General features: G+C 35.3%; 1 protein-coding gene across 2 annotated transcripts; it reads right to left on the bottom strand.

Moving 5' to 3' along the window:
* Window positions 1-15,491: 15,491 nt before the first annotated feature.
* LOC126698208 (putative wall-associated receptor kinase-like 16) lies at window positions 15,492-18,542 on the bottom strand. 2 transcript variants are annotated; one of them, XM_050395281.1, is made up of 3 exons: window positions 17,379-18,542; window positions 17,067-17,258; window positions 15,492-16,841 (listed from the first exon to the last, which is right to left on the bottom strand). In XM_050395281.1, exons 1-3 carry the CDS (start codon window positions 18,283-18,285, stop codon window positions 15,643-15,645), a joined length of 2,298 nt encoding a protein of 765 aa, XP_050251238.1. In that variant the 5' UTR covers window positions 18,286-18,542; the 3' UTR covers window positions 15,492-15,642. The 2 variants fall into 2 exon arrangements, with proteins under 2 accessions (XP_050251238.1, XP_050251239.1); XM_050395282.1 differs by having other exon boundaries at window positions 17,616-18,541.
* Window positions 18,543-19,041: the final 499 nt, after the last annotated feature.

Here is a 19,041-nt window from a genome sequence, read left to right as displayed (position 1 = left end):
ATACAACATTGAGTTGAAAACTGCTTCTCATCGTGGAAATTAATTTGAAGGGAACTAAAGAATAACATTGATGATTTCATCTACAATAAGACACAAATAATTGTATGTCAATTTTTTCTCTTATTCATTACGTTTTAGTAGAGAATATGCATGTGTAACATGTCATTGAAAAAGCGGTTACTTGTGTACATCTTCATCCCTATTGACATTAGTTTCTGTATTAGCTTCTTTTTGAGAGAGAGAGAGAGAGAGAGAGAGAGATGTGTGGTCGCAGGCACATGCAGGCCTAAGCAATATGATGTTATGTGTGATAAATCATAAAATACAGAAAGTAGGGATAGGAGGGAATGACTAGTGAGGATGGGGACCCCGCAACACTCTCATCCACCGACTATATGAAGTGAACAGAGTCTGAAAAATAAAGGGCAGCAGCTTTAGTTGCTTTGGTTCAAAGATAAAGGATTTCTTTGGGAAGCATGAGTCAAACTGACTTTTTAGAGGCACGTTGTTTTGTCACATTTCATAAAGAAAGAGTGATCTTCCTATCCAAACAAGTAAAGCATCGATATATATTATAGCGTTTGAGACTTTGACAACTTGGTAGCCTTTAATAAAATCTTTTCCCTTCCTTTTCTCCTCATTTTTTTTATCTACTTTCTCATCCTTTATTTTCTGGTTAGACATCCCATATGCCATGATTCCTATCTTGTTTAGTCTAGCCAATTTCTAATTATCCTATATTTTCCTTTCCTTAGAATTAAGACTTTATTTGTTTCATTGTGTTGAGCCGTAAGCTGTGTCACTCCACCTCAAAATCAATAAGTGATGAGGAAGACATATTCAAATCTTTTATGTCATTCGATGTTTTGCCCTGTAGACCTATTTTTAGAGCAGTGTAGGAAGTCAATTTGTGGTCCCTCAATACATTGTAATAAAATTTTGACTAAAAACCATTGAACGGAAAAATGTTTTCTTTTTCAGGTATTTGGTTCCATTTTTGATAATATTTTGAAAAACATTTTCTCGTGTTTGGCATGACCTAAGATATAAAATTTTACATTTTCTTTTTCAATTATTTTTTTGTTAACTACTTGTTAATATCAATACATAACAAATAACTTTAAAAAAAAAAACTTAATTTTTTTACTCGGCATATATATATATATATTGATTATACTTATACCTTAATTCTAAATAAAATAAAATAAAATACTTATACCTTAAAAACACATAATCACATTCATTATCCTCATTAAAAGATGAAGCAAGTTATAACATAACCATCCAAAACAATTAACGTTGTTATATAGCACAAGCATAATGCTACTCCTATTACTACATAACCATGTATCCAAAAACACTAAACTCGGTTCCATAATACTACTACAATCCATGTTTTTATAAAACCATCCAAAATACTAAGTTTATGTTTGTTAATAGTTTTTGTTTTCTATTTTCAAAAACTTATTTTTAAGAAGAGAAAGAAAGAAAAAAATTCTTGTATTTTTAAAATCAAAAACATGTTTGGTTAGTTGAAATAAAAAAATAGTTTTCTAAAAAAAATAGTTTTCTAAAGAAAAAAAATAGAAAATACTGAAATATGTTACTAAGATTCGAACTTTGGCGCTAACTCATTAAATGGGACAAATTCATTAAATCAGGCGCGTGTTTTCATTAGCTTTTGTAAACTAGAAACTGAAAATAGCCTTTTACTTGTTTTCAATTTTCTTCACAAATTGAGTTTTGAGAACAGTTTTTGTTTTCTGTCCATTTTGGGTTACCAAAAAAGTTTTTTAGTCTCAAAAATAGAAAATTATTTTTAAAAACATAAAATAAGAGGAAAAAACAGTTACCAAATATACGTGTTCTATAATATACATAAACCAAACTATGACTAACATTGCTTCATAAAATATAACTATAAGTGCTAGTTATCATTTGCTTTGCTAAAAAAATATCTCTCTAATCAAATTCTCAATTTAGCATTTCTTGCCAAAAACATCATCCTGCCTTTTCATCATAACCCAAATGGTAAAAATCAGTTAGCAGCATCTCCTCATCATTCATGACCATTTCATATGGCTCATCTACATCAACGAGCTCTGCTAGCTTGAGAGCTTTAAGAGCTACTGCAACCTGCTTAATTGAGTTGATCAGATTTCTCCATATAAGGACTATCTTCAATCACAGTTCCATGGCTTCTTTTTCTATGACTTCTTTCCTTTAGATAAATTTCAATATAATTAAAAGTAGTGGCGGAGCTAGGATTTCAATTTAGGGGGCAAGATCAAAACACAATAAGAAAAAAAAGCCTAAAAATTGATTGATATTAATAATAAAATTATAAATAACAATAATTGTCATACAAAATCTATTAAAATTTAAACAACCGTAAAATAAATAAACAATTTTAAATAACTAGTTCATAGTTAGAACAAAATTAGGTTTTTATTAGAGGTCTTTTTATTATCATTTTTTAGAGTTTTTTTTGTTAAGTGTAGATGTTAGGTTTTAAGACTTTAGGAATTTATGTATTAGAATTTCAATTTGTATATGTTGACAAACCATGATCAAAACATCTAGTCTAGGTTTAGCCTTACTCAAAGTTTGGATTGATGTAAAGTTAGAATAGAGTAATTGCAAAATTACTATCAAAATTTGCAAGGCTCGATTGATCAAAAGTTAGATTCAATTGATCTAAAGTCGTGCATCAGTAATTTTCTACAGAATTCTCAAATCAACCCAAGCCCATATGACGTGTAGGGTTAAGTGTTTCACTCCAAATATAAAGGAAAAACCCTAGCTATGTTTGAAAAGTCTTTGTTGAGTTGTGTGTTGAATCTTTTGTGAAATCTGAGAGGTGTTAATTTACCTTCATATACACACATAGAGTTATCAAGATCAAGATTCACATCAAGAATTTGATGATTGCTACAATTGCTACAAAGGACTTTCAAGAAGATCTGAAACCTTTGAGTGGAGTCTCAAAGTCATAAGTAGAACTTGTGATTGCTACAAATCAAGGAAAGAAGTAGTCTATGCACTCAGAGCTGTCATGTAGTCGTAGTAGTAAGTTTTCTACACGAAGTAGCAATAGGATGTTAATGGTCTAAATCTTATTGTACAAACTTCAATTCTTTCATAGTGGATCTGTTTTTACCTTAAGGATAGCTAGGTTAAATTCTCCACAAGTTTTTTACTAGTTTGGCTTTCCTGGGTTATCAGATTTGCGAGTTCTTTATTTTTCGCATTATATTAGTTTTACACATATTGGTTTAACCTAGATCTAATTAACAAACTTGTTAATAATCAACTTGGCTTAATATTAGGTTAAACATATTGTGTTAAGGGGTCTAAAAACTAACAGTAGAAGCTTGCTAAAAGCCTTGCTAAGGTAAAGGGTGAACCTATCCTTCTATCGGTATGTTTTTAACAATACTTTAATAATTTTAGTGCTTAAGTTCTTGTGTTTTTATTTATTTATTGATTTACCTATCTAGAAAAGTTTTTATTCTCTAGAATTATTTGATTTAATATAGAGTTCAAGCACGTTAAACACGCTCAAGATTTCATTCAAATTAATTCAATAGTTTTGTTTTGCCTAAAATGTTTTTCTCTTTTTCTATCATTTCGTAAAAGAACAACTGTTTTTATTTATAAAAAATATTACAGGCAAAATATATATTTAGTAGACATTATTTTAGACTACCATTTTAAGTGTCCTAGTAGTTCTGTCGTAACAGATTAGTGTGAATGAGATTCATTTAACAACTTCCCAATGATGTGGTAACCTAGGCCAGAAATGAATACCGGTCCACCAAGGAAGAAAAGCGAGTAGCACTGCCAAGGGATAGAACAAGATGGGTTGTCCAAGGCTGGTACAAAGCAAACGTTGATGGAGCTATTTTCAAGGAGAAAAACAGGGCAGGGATAGGAGTCGTGGTTTGCGATAGATAGTCAAGGCTAGGTGCTGCATAGCAGCTTTGTCTGCAGACTGCAGTTGTTGAGGGTGTGCAGGAACGGAGGGTTATTGAGGCAATGGCAGTTGTCCTTCGTGATGTTAGATTTCCAATCGAGAGTTGAGACCAGCTTTAACAGTGTTATGAATTGAGAGTGATTCACTAATGGTGTTCACAGGACCATGCAAGTCAGGGTGTTTATAGAACCACTTTGACTTGGAAAAAATGACATATATATATATATATATATACTTGTCCAAAAAAAAAAAAAATTATATGTTAAACTAACCTATTATGACCATCCTAATAAAAATGTTGAACACCCTGACTTGAGAATTACAAAAAGTTAGGTTCAATAAAAATAAGAATAATGTTATATTCACAATATTTACACAATAATTTTACAATAAATCCAATGTGGTAAGCTATTACTAATTCTAATTTGGGCTCAATACTAATTGTAAGGTTCGATTCAATCAACCATCTTATTGGTTTTATTTCTTGCCAAATTTGTTTGTAATTTAGCATTTAGAAACCCTATATTTAGGTGGGATTCATGAAAAGCTTAAGAGTGTGCACTCAGTAGGGTCTCGTGACTAGATCTCGCGACTGGCTCGCAGTTGGCAAGTCGCCAAAGCTGGCACACGTGTGAAGCATGCAAAGGAGTTGAAGAGTCACGCCAGTTGGAGCACTATAGGACAAAACTTCCAATCTGGCCAGACAGTTAGCTCATGACTTAGACTCGCAACTCAGTCAAGTTGCGAGGTCAAGTCGCCAGACTACTATGTTTGTGAAAAATTGACCTTTTGCATTCCAAACATATTGATGAGAATGCAAATTGTCATATTTTTCTCCCTTAATGTTTAGTCTTTTATATTTATTTGGTGCCTAAATGTACTCATTATTCTTATATTTTGATTTAGGATGCAAATGGAGGCATTAAGTGTAAAACGTAGCTAATTGGGTGATTCTAGACAGCTTTGACATCACTTTGTAATCTAGGCATAACTCTCTCATCCAAGCTCTGATTGAGATGATTCAAGATGATATGAAACACTAAGACAAATCTCTACAACTTTCATGTTTTGAGTTTTGAGAGATACGGGCTGCATCAAGGTCGAAATTGGGCTTGAAGTTGCTGCACCTGCACTGCTGACGTTCTGGAATGTTCCTTTGCCTGAAATTCTAATGTGTATCTGATGTAGTTTATTTTTGGAAGCCTCCAGATCTGATGCACAAAATTTCCAGATGAAAAACACCACTTTCCTAGTTATATTAGGACTTTGTTTTATTTTTAATATTTTTCCTTAATTAGTTAGATTTGGATATTATTATTGAGAATATTTTTAGGAGATTTTGTTGGCTTGGGAAAGGGGGAATTAACGTGTAAAAGGGAGAGGAGAAATCAGAATTGGACACACACACACACACACGCCTCTCTCTCCCCTCTTCTCTGATTTTTTTCCTTTGAGTTTTCTGTCATGGCTCTGCGTGGCTAAACTTTTATACTTGGTCGAAGGAAACTGAAGCCTTGGAATCAATAAAACTGTGAGATCTAATTTGTTTTTATTGTTCGATTTATGCTTTGAATATCGGATGTTCTTCTGTGCTTATTTTCATGATTGTCTCGTTTAATTACTAGGAGGCCTACTAGTTTATTATTTGTTTCAATCTACTGCTAGGTTAGATATCAAATCCGAAATTATTTGATCTCTCTAATTTGTGAAGCAACCAAGATTTAATGATTTGCTGCGTCAGAAATTATTAGATCTTAGGAAGAATGCTCGACTAAATTAAATGCAACCACTTGTGTTTGTGTTGTTTAGTTTCAAAAATCTCTCTAATTCTTAAGGCTGCTACTAGATTAAACCTTTAACGCTTGTCTTGGATTGTTTAGTAGTTAGAGTTTATTAGATAGCTTGTTTTCTAATTAACTACGATTAAGGAGAGATAAGAAAATAGTTCCAACAGCAAATATTCAAAGTGTGAATTAATATATATTTGCATCGATGATCAGTTGTAAAATTCCGATGGTGGATGTTGACTTGGACCAAGGTTTGTTCTTTTGATTGATTTCGATATTTTAATTTGACTTGTTCCTTAATTGTTTTTCTTAAAATTGTTTTCATTATACTCAAACCCCCCCCCCCCTTCTCCTTGTTCACATAGCATAAAACTAGGCTAGATACTCTCCGTGGGAACGATCCTTACTCGCATTACTACATATATTTTTAGGAGTATAGGTTTTATTTTTGGTTGCCTGCGATAGCACACCACATACACCAGTATAAATACTCCTTATACCCACGTATTGTAGAGAGCTTCCAGAGAGAATTTTGAGAGAGAAACCCTAGAGAAAAACAAGATTGACTCATCCACAATCTTCATCATTTGATTCTCCAAATTCCTCTACTCTCATCCTCTCCATTGTTACATCCTTGAGAGGTACATTTAGCTAAAACCTTTTCTCACTATATCCATATCTGTGAGGAGGCTATTTGGTGCTTAGGAAGCAGTTAGGAAGGGACCAATTGATATTGGTTGATGCTATGGGTTATAGTGGGATCTGGTAAGCTAGAAAAGACAAAGGTTTAGCGTAACCTCGTTGGAGCAAGAAGCTTGGAGGGCTTAGGTATATTGGGTAGATTAGGTTTGGAGGGTCTTCTGCTGTTTATGTATCCCAACTTCATTCTCTAGTGGATTATTGACTGTTTGAAGGGCGGTGGAGAGGTTTTGCACCGAGGATTTCGGTTTCCTCTTCAATAACATATCGCTGTGTTGTTTTTGTGTTTGCATCTCTTTTCCCTTAATCTTTGCCATTTAATTTCTACTATGGTTGTGATTTTATTTGATTTAGATTGTTTTATCAATTCTGTTTCAGCTTATTTTCATATTTCGTAAATACATTGTTTGATAATAAGCTTGAATCGGTATTTTGTAATTGGGGGGGGGGGGGTCTAAACGTTCAAAGTGTTTTACACACTATTTGAACATTCACTAATATTAATTTTTTACCCACCAATAATAGTTTTTTGCATAAGATTTATTGTAAAAATATTGTGGACGTAGTATTACTTCAAAATTAATCCGTCCCCCAAACATAATCCTGAATCCTTTATATATATATATATATATAAAACTTAAATAACAACAATAAATATTAGCCCAAATAACAGCGAACATAAACCAAACAAAAACAAGATAAGACCAAACAACAACAAGTGATCTAATTATTCAACAAAAAGCCTACTATAAAACAAAAAGATAAAAATCGCTAAACATTCAAATTATCTCTAATTTCATTTTTCCCTAAAAAATGGTACCAAGAAAATTATTTAAGTTGCCAGTTCTCTTTAATGGTAATTAGGGGCGGTGGCACGTTGAGGCCAGAGTGGTCCTAGGACCACCCGGACCGGAAATTTTTTTTTATATGTAATAATTTAAAATTTTATATTTGTCTACCCTTAAAAAAATATTTGTGAACACCCTGAGTTTATTTTATGCTCAATAAAATTAAACTTTGGTCCATAATTTGGTCCACTTAACAATATATTGGGGCCTTTCAAGCAAAAAAAGAAAAAGCCCAAAAAAAAAATTTTGAACTAAAATCTGTAAAAAAGAATATATAATAATAATAATAATAATAATAATAATAATAATAGCAAGCCCAAATGCCCAATAAAGACCTTAGGGAAAAAAAGCCCAAGATCAATCCTCCCTCACTCACTACTTAGATAAATTTTTAAATGAACAAAAATAATAATAATTAAATTTTTATAAAATAAATACCCCATCAATCCGCATCGCCAATTGAATCAAATTTTAAACCAAAATAATTCCTAACCTAAAGGGAAATAAGAACCTCAGTCCTCAGCAGTCACTGGCCTCAACATGCTGCTTGTTGCTGGCCCTGATCCTAGAGCACATCGGTGATGGCGACAACGAGATTAGTTGGCCCAAAGCAGCGCTGAAGGTAACTTAGCCAGCCTATCCAGTTCTAAGTTCTCAACGTGCAATGGTGTAGCCTATCCTGATAGGAGATTGCCTTGGTGAGACTTGGCCTCAACGTGCTACCGTGGTGCCGCCCCTCAAGGTATTTCAGTTCTTTCTCTTTTTCTCTATGTCATCTTTGCTCTAAGAGCGGCGTTATCTCTCTCTCTCTTTGAAACTAAAAAAATTTGGTTCTCTGAATCTCTTTGGAATTGAGTCAATTGAATAGCTTTGCCTAATTGTGGTCTATGAGTTTGTTGTTTTGTGTATGTTTTATATTTCTTTAATGTTTTGTGTAAGTGTATGACTGTATAGTTTGTATGTAATGTAATTGTTAAATTGTGTTGATTGGCTGGTACTGGCTCTTTTCTCTTAAGTGGGGTGGATGGGGCCAGCCATGGCATTGGATATTTGGATTGGGGTAGTGGAGGCATTAAAAGTTAGTGAATAAGACATTATAAAAGATTAAAAAAAAAAAAAAAAAATTATGCTAGGTAAATAAAAATAATGAAACTACTAAACAACTAATTAATAATTGTAGAACTTTATGTATTTGCTTGTTTTCTGGTTGTTGTTGTCAATATATGAATTTGTCTTATTATTAGATTGTGTAATTTATGCTTCTTAAGGACTATTCTGGAAAAAATTCCTAAAGTCGCCACTGATGGTAATGACAGTTATATTCTTTTTAGCTTTGGAGTCACAACAATTTTACTCTCCTTAGTGACTCGACTCACAATTATAGCAAATATTCAATTTATTGCTTTATTAGATTTTGTATAATTTAGATTTCTTAGTGAACATCCTAAAAAAAATTCTTAGAGCCGCTACTTATGTGAGCCAACCACCTATGCCACAAGTTAGGCGTAGAATCTTCTTGAGTTGCATTAACAATATCTTTGCACACCTTTACTTGTGTCTTGTAAAGTGTACAACAAATCTTCCTTCTAGCAAGCACTAATAATCCTCTGGAGAGTCTCCATTTATCATCTCCAAAATAGTTGCCATAGCCTTCTTCATCTAGAACATGAGAGAATGTGAAACATTGTGGCATTCATTTTCTCATATAGAGAGAGCACCACATCTTCAATTGTTGAGATAGTAGTGGTATTTTGTTCCTCCACCTTATTCTGATTTTTCTCATCTTTCTGTTTATTCTTCCAAACCTTGCAGTTTCTTCTTATGTGACCTTCTTTGTCATAGTAGAAACACTTGAATTTTCCTTTCAATTCTAACTGACTTTTGGAATTACCTCACATCTTAGAATTTCTAGTCTTACTCCTTTTGTTCTCTGTGACAAAAGTCCGTGCATTATCCTTGCCCATGTCTTTTCTTCTTGTTTCTTCATTGAACAAGCTATCCTTGACCATTGCAAGTTGTAGCATACAATTTGGGGCAGAGTTATTAAGTGACACCACCAAAGTCTCCCAACTGTCAAGTAAGGAACTTAGAAGTAATAAAGCTTGAAGTTCATCATCAATTATCAGCTTCATTGTAACCATCTGATTTACCATGTCTTGGAACTCACTCAAATGCTCGGCAACAGATCTTTTTCTCTTAAGCTTCAAATTCACAAGCTTTTTAGCCATAAAAGATTTATTTTGAGTTGTCTTTCTTTCATAGAGACCCTTCAATTTCTCCCAAATAGCTTTTGCATTAGTCTCTTGAGATACATGATGAAACACACTCACATCGATGCATTGTCTAATACATCTAATGGTTTTTCTATTTAACTTCTCCCAGTCTTTATCAGACATCTCGCTTGGCCTAGCACTATCACTCTCAATAGGGTCATGCAAATCCTTACAGTGAAGGACATCCTCCATCATTGGCCTCCAAATTGAATAATTTAGTGCCGTGAGTTTAATCATAGTGCTCAAATTCATATTCATATTTTCCATTTAATTCAACACAAGACAATCACGTCCCCAACAACCAATGCTTTGATACCACTTGTTGGGATAAATCTCCGTCTATGTGTGAATTAATTTAAATATAACCCAAGCAATAAAGAAAATAGAAATCTATGAAAATGATAAAAAAAAAAAAAAATCAACCATCAAGAACACTAAGAAATTACATGGAAAACCCTCCAGTGTAGAGAGAATAAACATGGGGCAAATCCAATCAATCCATTATAATAAAATAGAGATTACAACACTCAAGTTATACCCAAAACCTAAGTTCACAGTAAATTGGGAGAATATAATAATACCTCTAGCAACAAAAACAACCTCGCCACAAAACCCGGTAGCAAGATCTTCCACTCTGAAGACTTCAACTCTATGTAGTTTTAGCACCCAAATAATCGTCTTAGAGAAACCCTCCAATTTATCTTCCTTGTATGTCTTGAGCAAAAGTAAATTCACATTTTCTGTTTTCCCTCAGTGCTGCACAAAGCACCATTCTTTTTCCTTCAGTGGGCTTCAAATCTATGTTTTGGTCTTCAATCTCTCTCTTGAATCTCTTTCTCTCTCTCATGCACACAATATATTGCTTTATATAAAGCACCTGCCGCCTGACACACTCCAAAACACATTAGGAGTAGGAGTCTTAAACTTATAAACCACTTTTCACCTATTTCTAATTGAAATAGGATTTCTATATAAGCCGGACTCCATTAGGTGCCGTGCACCTCAACAGAGATGAATGGTTTGGCTAGAGGAGATTATTCCTTGTGTTTCTACTGTAATCCAAACTGATGCTCTGTTACTGTTAGTTTCTATTTTAATGGAAAGTTTCTGATCTGATTCTTAAAAAAAAAAAAAAAAAATGTGCGTGGTCCTAAACTCTCTCTCATGTCTCAAGTTTCTCTCTCTCCCCAAATGATTTTGATACAAATTTCGGGTTAATGTGCCAGGACCGTTGGTGGGCATGCCCCATGGATAATTAAAAAAAAAAACCCCATAACTGGGCCCGTTAAGCTAGTGGGTTACTCACAGGCCTGGACAATACTGAGTCCGACCATAGACTGTGAGCTTTTTGGTGACGTTGGGCATCCAATAGATAAAAGGATTACGGGAGAGTACTAATGCATGTTTTCCTAAGCAGAGAAACTTGAAAAAAAGAAGATTAATACTATAGCCGTAAACTATAGTTGTTGCCAATTTCTACTGGTTCTTATATGGCTTATTATTAATATTACTTTTTCACTTATTAATAATTATTCATTACATCAGCAGTTTGTAAAATAATTTGCAACTCTAATATTTGGCAAAAATAGACATTTGCCCATTTCGCCAAAACTTTCCAACAAAATTCTCCTTATCTGAAACTATTTAGGAATATGCTCTTATTTTGAAACTCTATTTTTAGAGAAATTCGATTTTCTAAAAATTGAGTTTCAATTTAAAACTCGATTTTTGGACAATCGAGTTATAGCGAAGTAAAAATTTAAAAAAAAAAAAAAAATTGTGGAACTTGAACTCATGGAACTCGAGTTCCTTGAAAATATTCAAATGGAACTTGAGTTCCATGAACTCGAGTTCTAGAAATTTTATTTTATTTTATTATTTTTTTCTTTCTTTCTTTCTAAGTCCAAGTTCTCTATAACTCAATTGTCCAAAAATTAAGTTTTACATTTGAAATTCGATTTTTAAAAAATCAAGTTTCAAAACAAGAGCATATCACCTAAATAGTTTTAGACATGTGGCATTTTGCTAGAAAGTTTGTGAGAAATGGGTAAAACCCAATTTTGGCCCTAATATTTTCCAAAAAAGAATATTGAAAACCACGTTATTAAGATGTGTGAAGTGTGAATAACGAAGTTGTAAGACTAAGACTGTAGTATGCTGCACATACATCCATTTAACAACGGTCTTAGATAATTGAGATCATTTTCGAAGATCGAATTGTTAATACTATCTTTAGTAACAATGGTCTTAGATAATTGGGATGGTCGATGTTTCCTGCTTTGTCTTTGTTAGGATAGAGAACTAGACATCCCATTAAAGAAAGGGGGAAGGCTTTCCAAATACTTCTTGGCCCAATTGATGAAATCAGAGTCTGTGAACTATGATGGCTTTGGAATGTTTGTTTGATGTTTAGGATGTAAAATAATTTTTTCCCTTGGCTTCCTTTTCTCTAGGACAACTAGTCTACTATGAATCGATGCTCCTTTCGACCAGCGGTTATTTTTATCCACTCCTCTTTGGTTGGCTCATAGCCCAAACCAAATTCAACGAAGTAAATAAAGGTCGATTTTGATGGGCTCAAGAGATTCCTAGATAGATAATTCTTTGTCCTTTTCCTAAGGCATATGTTGAATTCATCATGTTTTTAACCATCAGTTGGTGTATGAGGTTGAAAACGGTGTCGTACTCTATTATGGTGAATGGGGAACCAACCGGGATGATCCACCCAAAGAGAGGAATTAGGCAAGGAGACCCACTATCTCCTTTCCTTTTCCTTTTATGTACAGAAGGTCTTCATGCTCTCATAAAACATTCGGCGAGGAATGGAGATATCAAGGGCTTTTCCTTATGCAAACGAGGCCCTAAACTAACCCATTTGTTTTTTGCAGATGATAGTTTGCTTTTCTGTAGGTCAATCTCTGAGGATTGCCATAATGTGTTGAAGATTTTGGGTGAATATGAGTCTTTGTCGGGGCAAAAAATTAACAAGGACAAGACTGCTATCTTCTTTAGCAAATCCACCACGGATGAAGCAAAATCAAGCATAAAGAATCTCTTCCAAGTCCAAGAAGTGAAATCTTATGAGAAATATTTGGGCCTCCCCTCTTTTGTAGGTAGAGGAAAAAAGGCTAGCTTCAATTACATAAAAGAAAGGGTTTGGAGGAAACTCCAAGGATGGGAGGGTAAATTGCTTTCTCAAGCGGGTAGAGAGGTTTTAATTAAATCTGTGATCCAAGCTATCCCTACTTATGCTATGGGATGTTTCAAATTACCTTTGGGTCTTTGTGATGACATTGAGGCAATGATTAAGAGGTTTTGGTGGGGACAAAGGGGAAATAAGAGGAAAATTCATTGGATCCGATGGAGTGAATTGACTAAATCAAAAATGGTAGGTGGTATGGGTTTTCGCGATCTAGCTCATTTTAATGATGCTCTTTTGGCAAAACAGGCATGGCGGCTCTTGCACAACAAGGAAACCCTCTTCTACAAAGTCTTCAAAGCAAAGTTCTTCCCTAATCAATCTCTTTTAGAAGCTAAGGATACAAGGTTCGGGTCCTATGCTTGGAAAAGTATACTACATGGTCGGGATGTTATTCTAGATGGTGCTTGCTGGAGGGTGGGGAATGGAAAGTCTATAAAAATTTGGCAACACCAGTGGCTGCCCCGAAAACATCCAACCAAGATTCTTTCCCCAATGGTGGATACAATGGAAGAAGCCACTGTGGATTGCTTAATTAATGAGGAAACTAGAACATGGAATGCTACAATGATAGATGAAATTTTTGCACCTCAAGAAGCTGAAGAAATCAAGAATATCCCGCTGGCAAGAAAAGACACGGAGGATTCTATGTATTGGCCGTGGGAGCAAGACGGGAGGTATAGTTGTAAAACTGGCTACCGGTTCTTGAAAGAAGACGAAGTTGGATTCCAGGTGGATGAGACTCAAGACCATGAGATAGGGCTATGGAAGAAGATTTGGGCCCTTGAATGCCCAAATAAAGTCAAAAATCTAATTTGGAGGGCTTGCCGTAACTCCCTCCCGTCGAAATGTAATCTTTTCCGACGTACAATTATTTCGGAGCAATGCTGTGATCGATGTAAGGAAGAAGCAGAAGATGCTCTGCATGCAGTTTGGACTTGTAACATGCTGGATGAAGTTTGGGGAGCAAATGCTATATGGAGTTTCCGGAGCCAACAAAGCTTTTCAAGCTTTAGTGAGCTCATGGCCTGGGTTTTTGATCATCAAAGGAATCCGGTGTTGTTTGCTTTCACTACTTGGTCCATATGGCACCAAAGGAATCAGGTACGGCTTCAACAAAATCACCGTCCACTTACTCAAATCTCACAGTGGGCTCATGACAGATTTGTTGAGTTCAAAGCCTTGACAACTGCAACTCTTTCCAGCAGACTTGTGAGAAGGGCACGGTGGAAGCCTCCTGATAAGGAAACTTTTAAAATCAACTTTGATGGTGCAATTTTTGCTGAGGACAAAAGCTCTGGTTTGGGAGTAATCATACGTGACAGTAAGGGGCTGGTTATGGCTTCCATGGCTGACCGGATTCCACAACAGCTCCAACCAGTGGAAATTGAAGCCTTGGCTGCCAACAGAGCCCTTGTGTTTGCAAGAGAGTTGAACATTAAAGAAGCCGTTCTTGAGGGAGACTCTCTTCAGGTGATGAAGGCGCTGAGCTTCAAGAATACTGGCCTAGCACCATTCGGTTTACTGCTACAGGACTCTTTGGATTTATCTGCTGGGTTTTCAAAATTGGCCTACTCTCATACTAAGAGAGAGGGCAACACAGTTGCACACAATTTGGCTCAACTGGCTGTTAATTTTTCAAATTGTGTAATTTGGATGGAAGATGTTCCATGTGATGTAATGACTTCTTACCATGCTGATTTAGCTGGTATTTCTTAATATATTGCACCTTAGTGCTCTTTCTCAAAAAAAAAAAAGTTGGTGTATGAGGTTGAGCTACTATCAGTTGGTGAATTGTATGTATGATGGGAGGGAGTGAGAGGTACAATAAGGGGTACCTCTCACTGTGTTAAAAAAAATAAAAAAAAATAAAAACCTTGCCGACACTCACAAGGTTCATTATAGAATTGATGAGAAGAGTGGTTAATTTTTAGGTGAAATTCAGACAACTCTCTCCGAGGAACTCGGCAAAATAGCCACTAAACTTCAAGATAAGGGGTGCATCCTCACAAAGTCGCAATAAATAGGCTTGAGCCATAGACTTAAGTGTCCGAAAAGTCCAATAATCATGTATGGGAACTAAATCTTGTCTGGTGCTGGAAGGTCAAGAAATTTGGTAACCTAATGACGAGAATTGGTGATCGAGGCGGAGTTTCTAATCAAGCCATATGAAATAATGATATTCATTGGTTGAAAAATTAATTTTAAAATGAGGATGAGTATATGGAAATAAAATTTATTGATATTTTTTTATTGATCCTTATAGGTGTAAATTTATTGATTTTAAAATGAGGGTGAATATATGGAATAAAAAATAATGACATTTTACACAAAAACGAACTTGGGGGAATTTTTTGTCTTCTAACGGAATACAAAATAGTGTTCTAGGCTATAGCAATAGAAGAGTACTATTTACTCTTTAGTTAGGATCTACAGATTAATTTATACTGTGGATTTATATTAATCCAAAGTTACCAATTAGCTAACAATCTAAAGACTCATGACTTAGCATATATATGCACTAAAAAGTAAAAACACAAACTTGTGCGCTAATAAGCCCAAGACATGTCTCTATGCGATGCAACCAAATCATCCGCACATTCTGTAAATAAACAAAGTGAAACTGCGTAAATAGATTTGAATCAATGATAACAAAATAGTTGGGACACTGGGACGACTAGTGTCAAATGCAGTGCGGATACATCTCTCTTGATCTATTCTGAATTAGAAATTTCAATAAGAAACAACAACACTTATTACAATTACTTCTTGAGAACGCAGATAAATAAAACACAAACAACAAACCAGAGGGCAAGAAAAGAAAACGACAGCGCGATAATAATGATTGACTCAAGCATAATTATCGCCCATCATCAAGTACTGATATGTGAACCTGGCTTTTTATGCTATCATAACATGCAGAATCACTAGTAGCACCACTGAGACAAGCATCATCTTGTCTACTGAGTGGGAACTCAGTCTCTTCTGAACCCATATTGCCTTTAAAACGTGGAGGCTTCTCCATTGCTTTCAAGCCCTCAAGTTCCAATGCCACTTCTTTCATAGTAGGCCTCTCTTCTCCCTTCAATCTTAAGCATCTCTTCACTAACATAGCAACCTCCATAAGTTGCTCAGCATTTCCCTCTTTCACCACTCGCTGGTCAAGAATTTCAAACAAACGGTTGTCTTTCATTGCTAAGATAAAATGCATGGCTAAATTTCTCTCTTCTTCGGGCCTGTCAAAAGAAAGTGCCTTCTTTCCAGTCAGTAATTCTGCAAGGAGAACTCCAAAACTATAAACATCACTCTTTTCTGTTAACTGGCTTGATTGAAAGTATTCTGGATCCAAGTATCCAAGCGTCCCTTGCACCAATGTGGTTAGCTGTGTTTGATCCAGCGGAACCAGCCTTGAAGCTCCAAAATCGGATACCTTAGCTGTGAAATTATCATCTAAGAGTACATTAGTGCTCTTGATATCTCTATGAATGATTGGAGTAGAAGCAGCAAAATGCAAATAAGAAAGCGTCTCTGCAGTCTCTGTAGCTATTTGCAGACGTAGATGCCATTGAAGTGTGGAAGAGTGGTCTGTGTTGTGTATATGGTTGAAAAGGGTACCATTGGTAACAAATTCATATACCAACATAGGAACTTGAGTCTCCAAACAACATCCCAACAGTTTTACCACATTCCTATGGTTCACTTGGGAAAGCACAATCACTTCATTAATAAATTGTTCAATTTGAGTCCGATCTATTGTTCTAGACTTTTTAATGGCAACTATTCTATTCTCTGATAATATTCCTTTGTACACAGTTCCTTGGCCTCCTTGGCCTAGGATTCTATTTTCATGGTAATTGTTTGTTGCCTTTTTAAGCTCTTCCGCTGTAAATATTCGAGTTGTTTCAACCGATCCTTTGTGCCTTGAAAGTTGTTGCTGTAGCAGAAAGCCACCATTTTGTTCAAAAAACTTCTGTTTGCGTTTGATGTGCTTTCTTTGCTTGAGTCCCAAGTATAACCAAGATATGCCGAAAAGTAGTAGTAAGAGACTAACACTGACACCTACACATGAATGCAACGAATTGAAGCTTCTCAGCCAGAAAAATAAAGTTCTGTCAAGGTCATTTTAAATAACATAAAATGAAAAAAAGAAAAAAACCCAATATTCCAGGGAGCATTCTAAGTATTGGCTTTTATTTGCGCCGATACTAGAAATCACAACAGTAGAATAAATATGCAAATTTTATATATGTAGCATATGGTCAGGAAGTGATCAATGTTTCTTACCGAGCGCAATCCTATTCATCAAGGGAAAACTCTGAGACGTTGGCGGAGGTGGTGGTATGGGTTTGCAGCCCGTTCCATTAATGCTTCCGCTATTGTCTTCATATCCTTTCAGACAAGAACAGCGATAAGTACCATTTAAATTGGTGCATGTTGATGTTTTGGAGCAGGGGTTTTCCTCGCACTCATTAATATCTGTAAAATATGTAGAAATAGATGTAAAAAAATCAGGATAAAAAAGTCAGCAATCCGTTGAAAATAAAATGGTATATATAGTCAATATGACATTGTAGATTTAAATTGGTACAAGGTAACCTTGGCAGCCGTGTGGAAGGTAAGGATTGCCTCGGAATCCCATATTACACTCGCATAAGTACCCTTGACCACTATCTGAATCATTACAGTGACTGTTGGCCTTGCATGCATAACTGTTTGGAACCTTTTCAGCTTCACTGCAATTTTGCGTCCCTATTACCCAATTTAGGACAACCGGGAACGTCCTACTTTTGTTTCCAGAATATCGAAGATCAAGTAAAGAAAAGTTGTATTTACCTTCCTCTACTACAAAAGCAAGGCTGCAAGGATTGAAGCCAAACGCTCTGCTGTTGCTTTCGGTGCGGTTGTAATAGCTAGTGACTAAGATGTTAAAATCCATTACTCGTTTTGGAATAGCAGTCTGGCAACAACCGATGCCAGAGCAAGACCCCTCAATCACGTCCTCCTTGCGATCACATAGCGAAATGCACCCAGTTGTGTAAATAGCCCCGCGGCCGCTGGTACCCTTTATCACAGCAATTGTGTCACAACCAATGGCTGTGAACTTGTTTCGGGTGCTGGAGACGGGGAATCTGCGCGATTGCAAAAATGGTTCGAAATGACTCTGACCGAATAGGTTGTGGCAATCATGGGCAACGAAGGCATAGGCTCGCAATTCACCCCAAAGCCAGATGTCTGTCACTCTTACATTGCCCCTACCCAGAAACGCAATAGGAGGGTTATTGGTGCGGTTACATGTGATGAGGAAAGTCTCACTCTTGTAGCATCCTTCCCTTGTACCGAATGGATATGGAATACTAATGTTGCCACAGTGTTCATCACAGTCTTTTGCAGGCAGCTCGTTAACATCAGCTGCTTCTGTTGCCCATAGTAAGATCAATGTCAAGAGTACCTTATGCCAATTGCCAATGGCAAGAGTACCTTGTGCATTACTGCCATAACACATTTTTGTACTGAATTAATAAGTTACTTTCTGATTTTTGTAGGCTTTGCTTAGAGAGAGGCGAGTTAGTGGGGAAAGGCTATGGAAATGGAATTTCAATATTTCGAAACTTGGGACAGTTGAGGCAAGTCTTGAGCAACTATGTTTCTCAAAACTATTTCTCAAAAAAAAAAAAATGTTTCTCAAAACTAAGATTTATTCTGTTGTGTTTGGATCATGTGCTTCAAGCTCTTAATTGCTCCTTTTGTCCTATCAAAAAAAAAAAAAAAATTGCTCCTTTTGTACTAGTATTAGTTAGGATCATGATCCTTTGCAGTAGGTACAGAGAAAAAAGACCCAAGTCAATGCTTAAGTCCTCCGGTTACTTACAAATTTTCTCCTGGGCCCCTCCAAAAAGAGAGTACTCAGTGCTCACTAACAAGAAATCTACATCATTCTTATAATTTGACTGGTTTATTTTATTTTATTTTTAATTTCTTTCTTATAATTTGAATTTATTATTATTATTATTATTATTATTATTATTTTCTGTTTTTACAAATATCACTGTGAATTGGACTATGAGTGAGTATCAATTTTATCCTTAAACTTTTCATTAATAATTAACTATTGGACATTAGGTTTATGACAAATAAAATCTGTAAGTACTTTTTTTGAAGCCTAATGAATTTAGTCAAGTGATATATATGTACATCATAATAATGACGTTTCAAAATTATTAATGTTTTAACAAAAACCATGTGCTCATCACGTATTAAA

The sequence above is a fragment of the Quercus robur genome, chromosome 9, assembly GCF_932294415.1.
Source record: "Quercus robur chromosome 9, dhQueRobu3.1, whole genome shotgun sequence".
Lineage (NCBI taxonomy): Eukaryota > Viridiplantae > Streptophyta > Magnoliopsida > Fagales > Fagaceae > Quercus > Quercus robur.
This window is presented reverse-complemented; position numbering and strand designations above follow the sequence as displayed.

Excerpts from the sequence above, each read along its gene's own strand:
- LOC126698208 (XM_050395281.1), bottom strand. The coding sequence starts at position 18,285 with ATGTGTTATGGCAGTAATGCACAAGGTACTCTTGCCATTGGCAATTGG. Across the intron at positions 17,259-17,378 it reads CCTTCCACACGGCTGCCAAG|ATATTAATGAGTGCGAGGAA; the intron begins GTTACCTTGTAC and ends CATATTTTACAG. Across the intron at positions 16,842-17,066 it reads GATGAATAGGATTGCGCTCG|GTGTCAGTGTTAGTCTCTTA; the intron begins GTAAGAAACATT and ends ATTCATGTGTAG.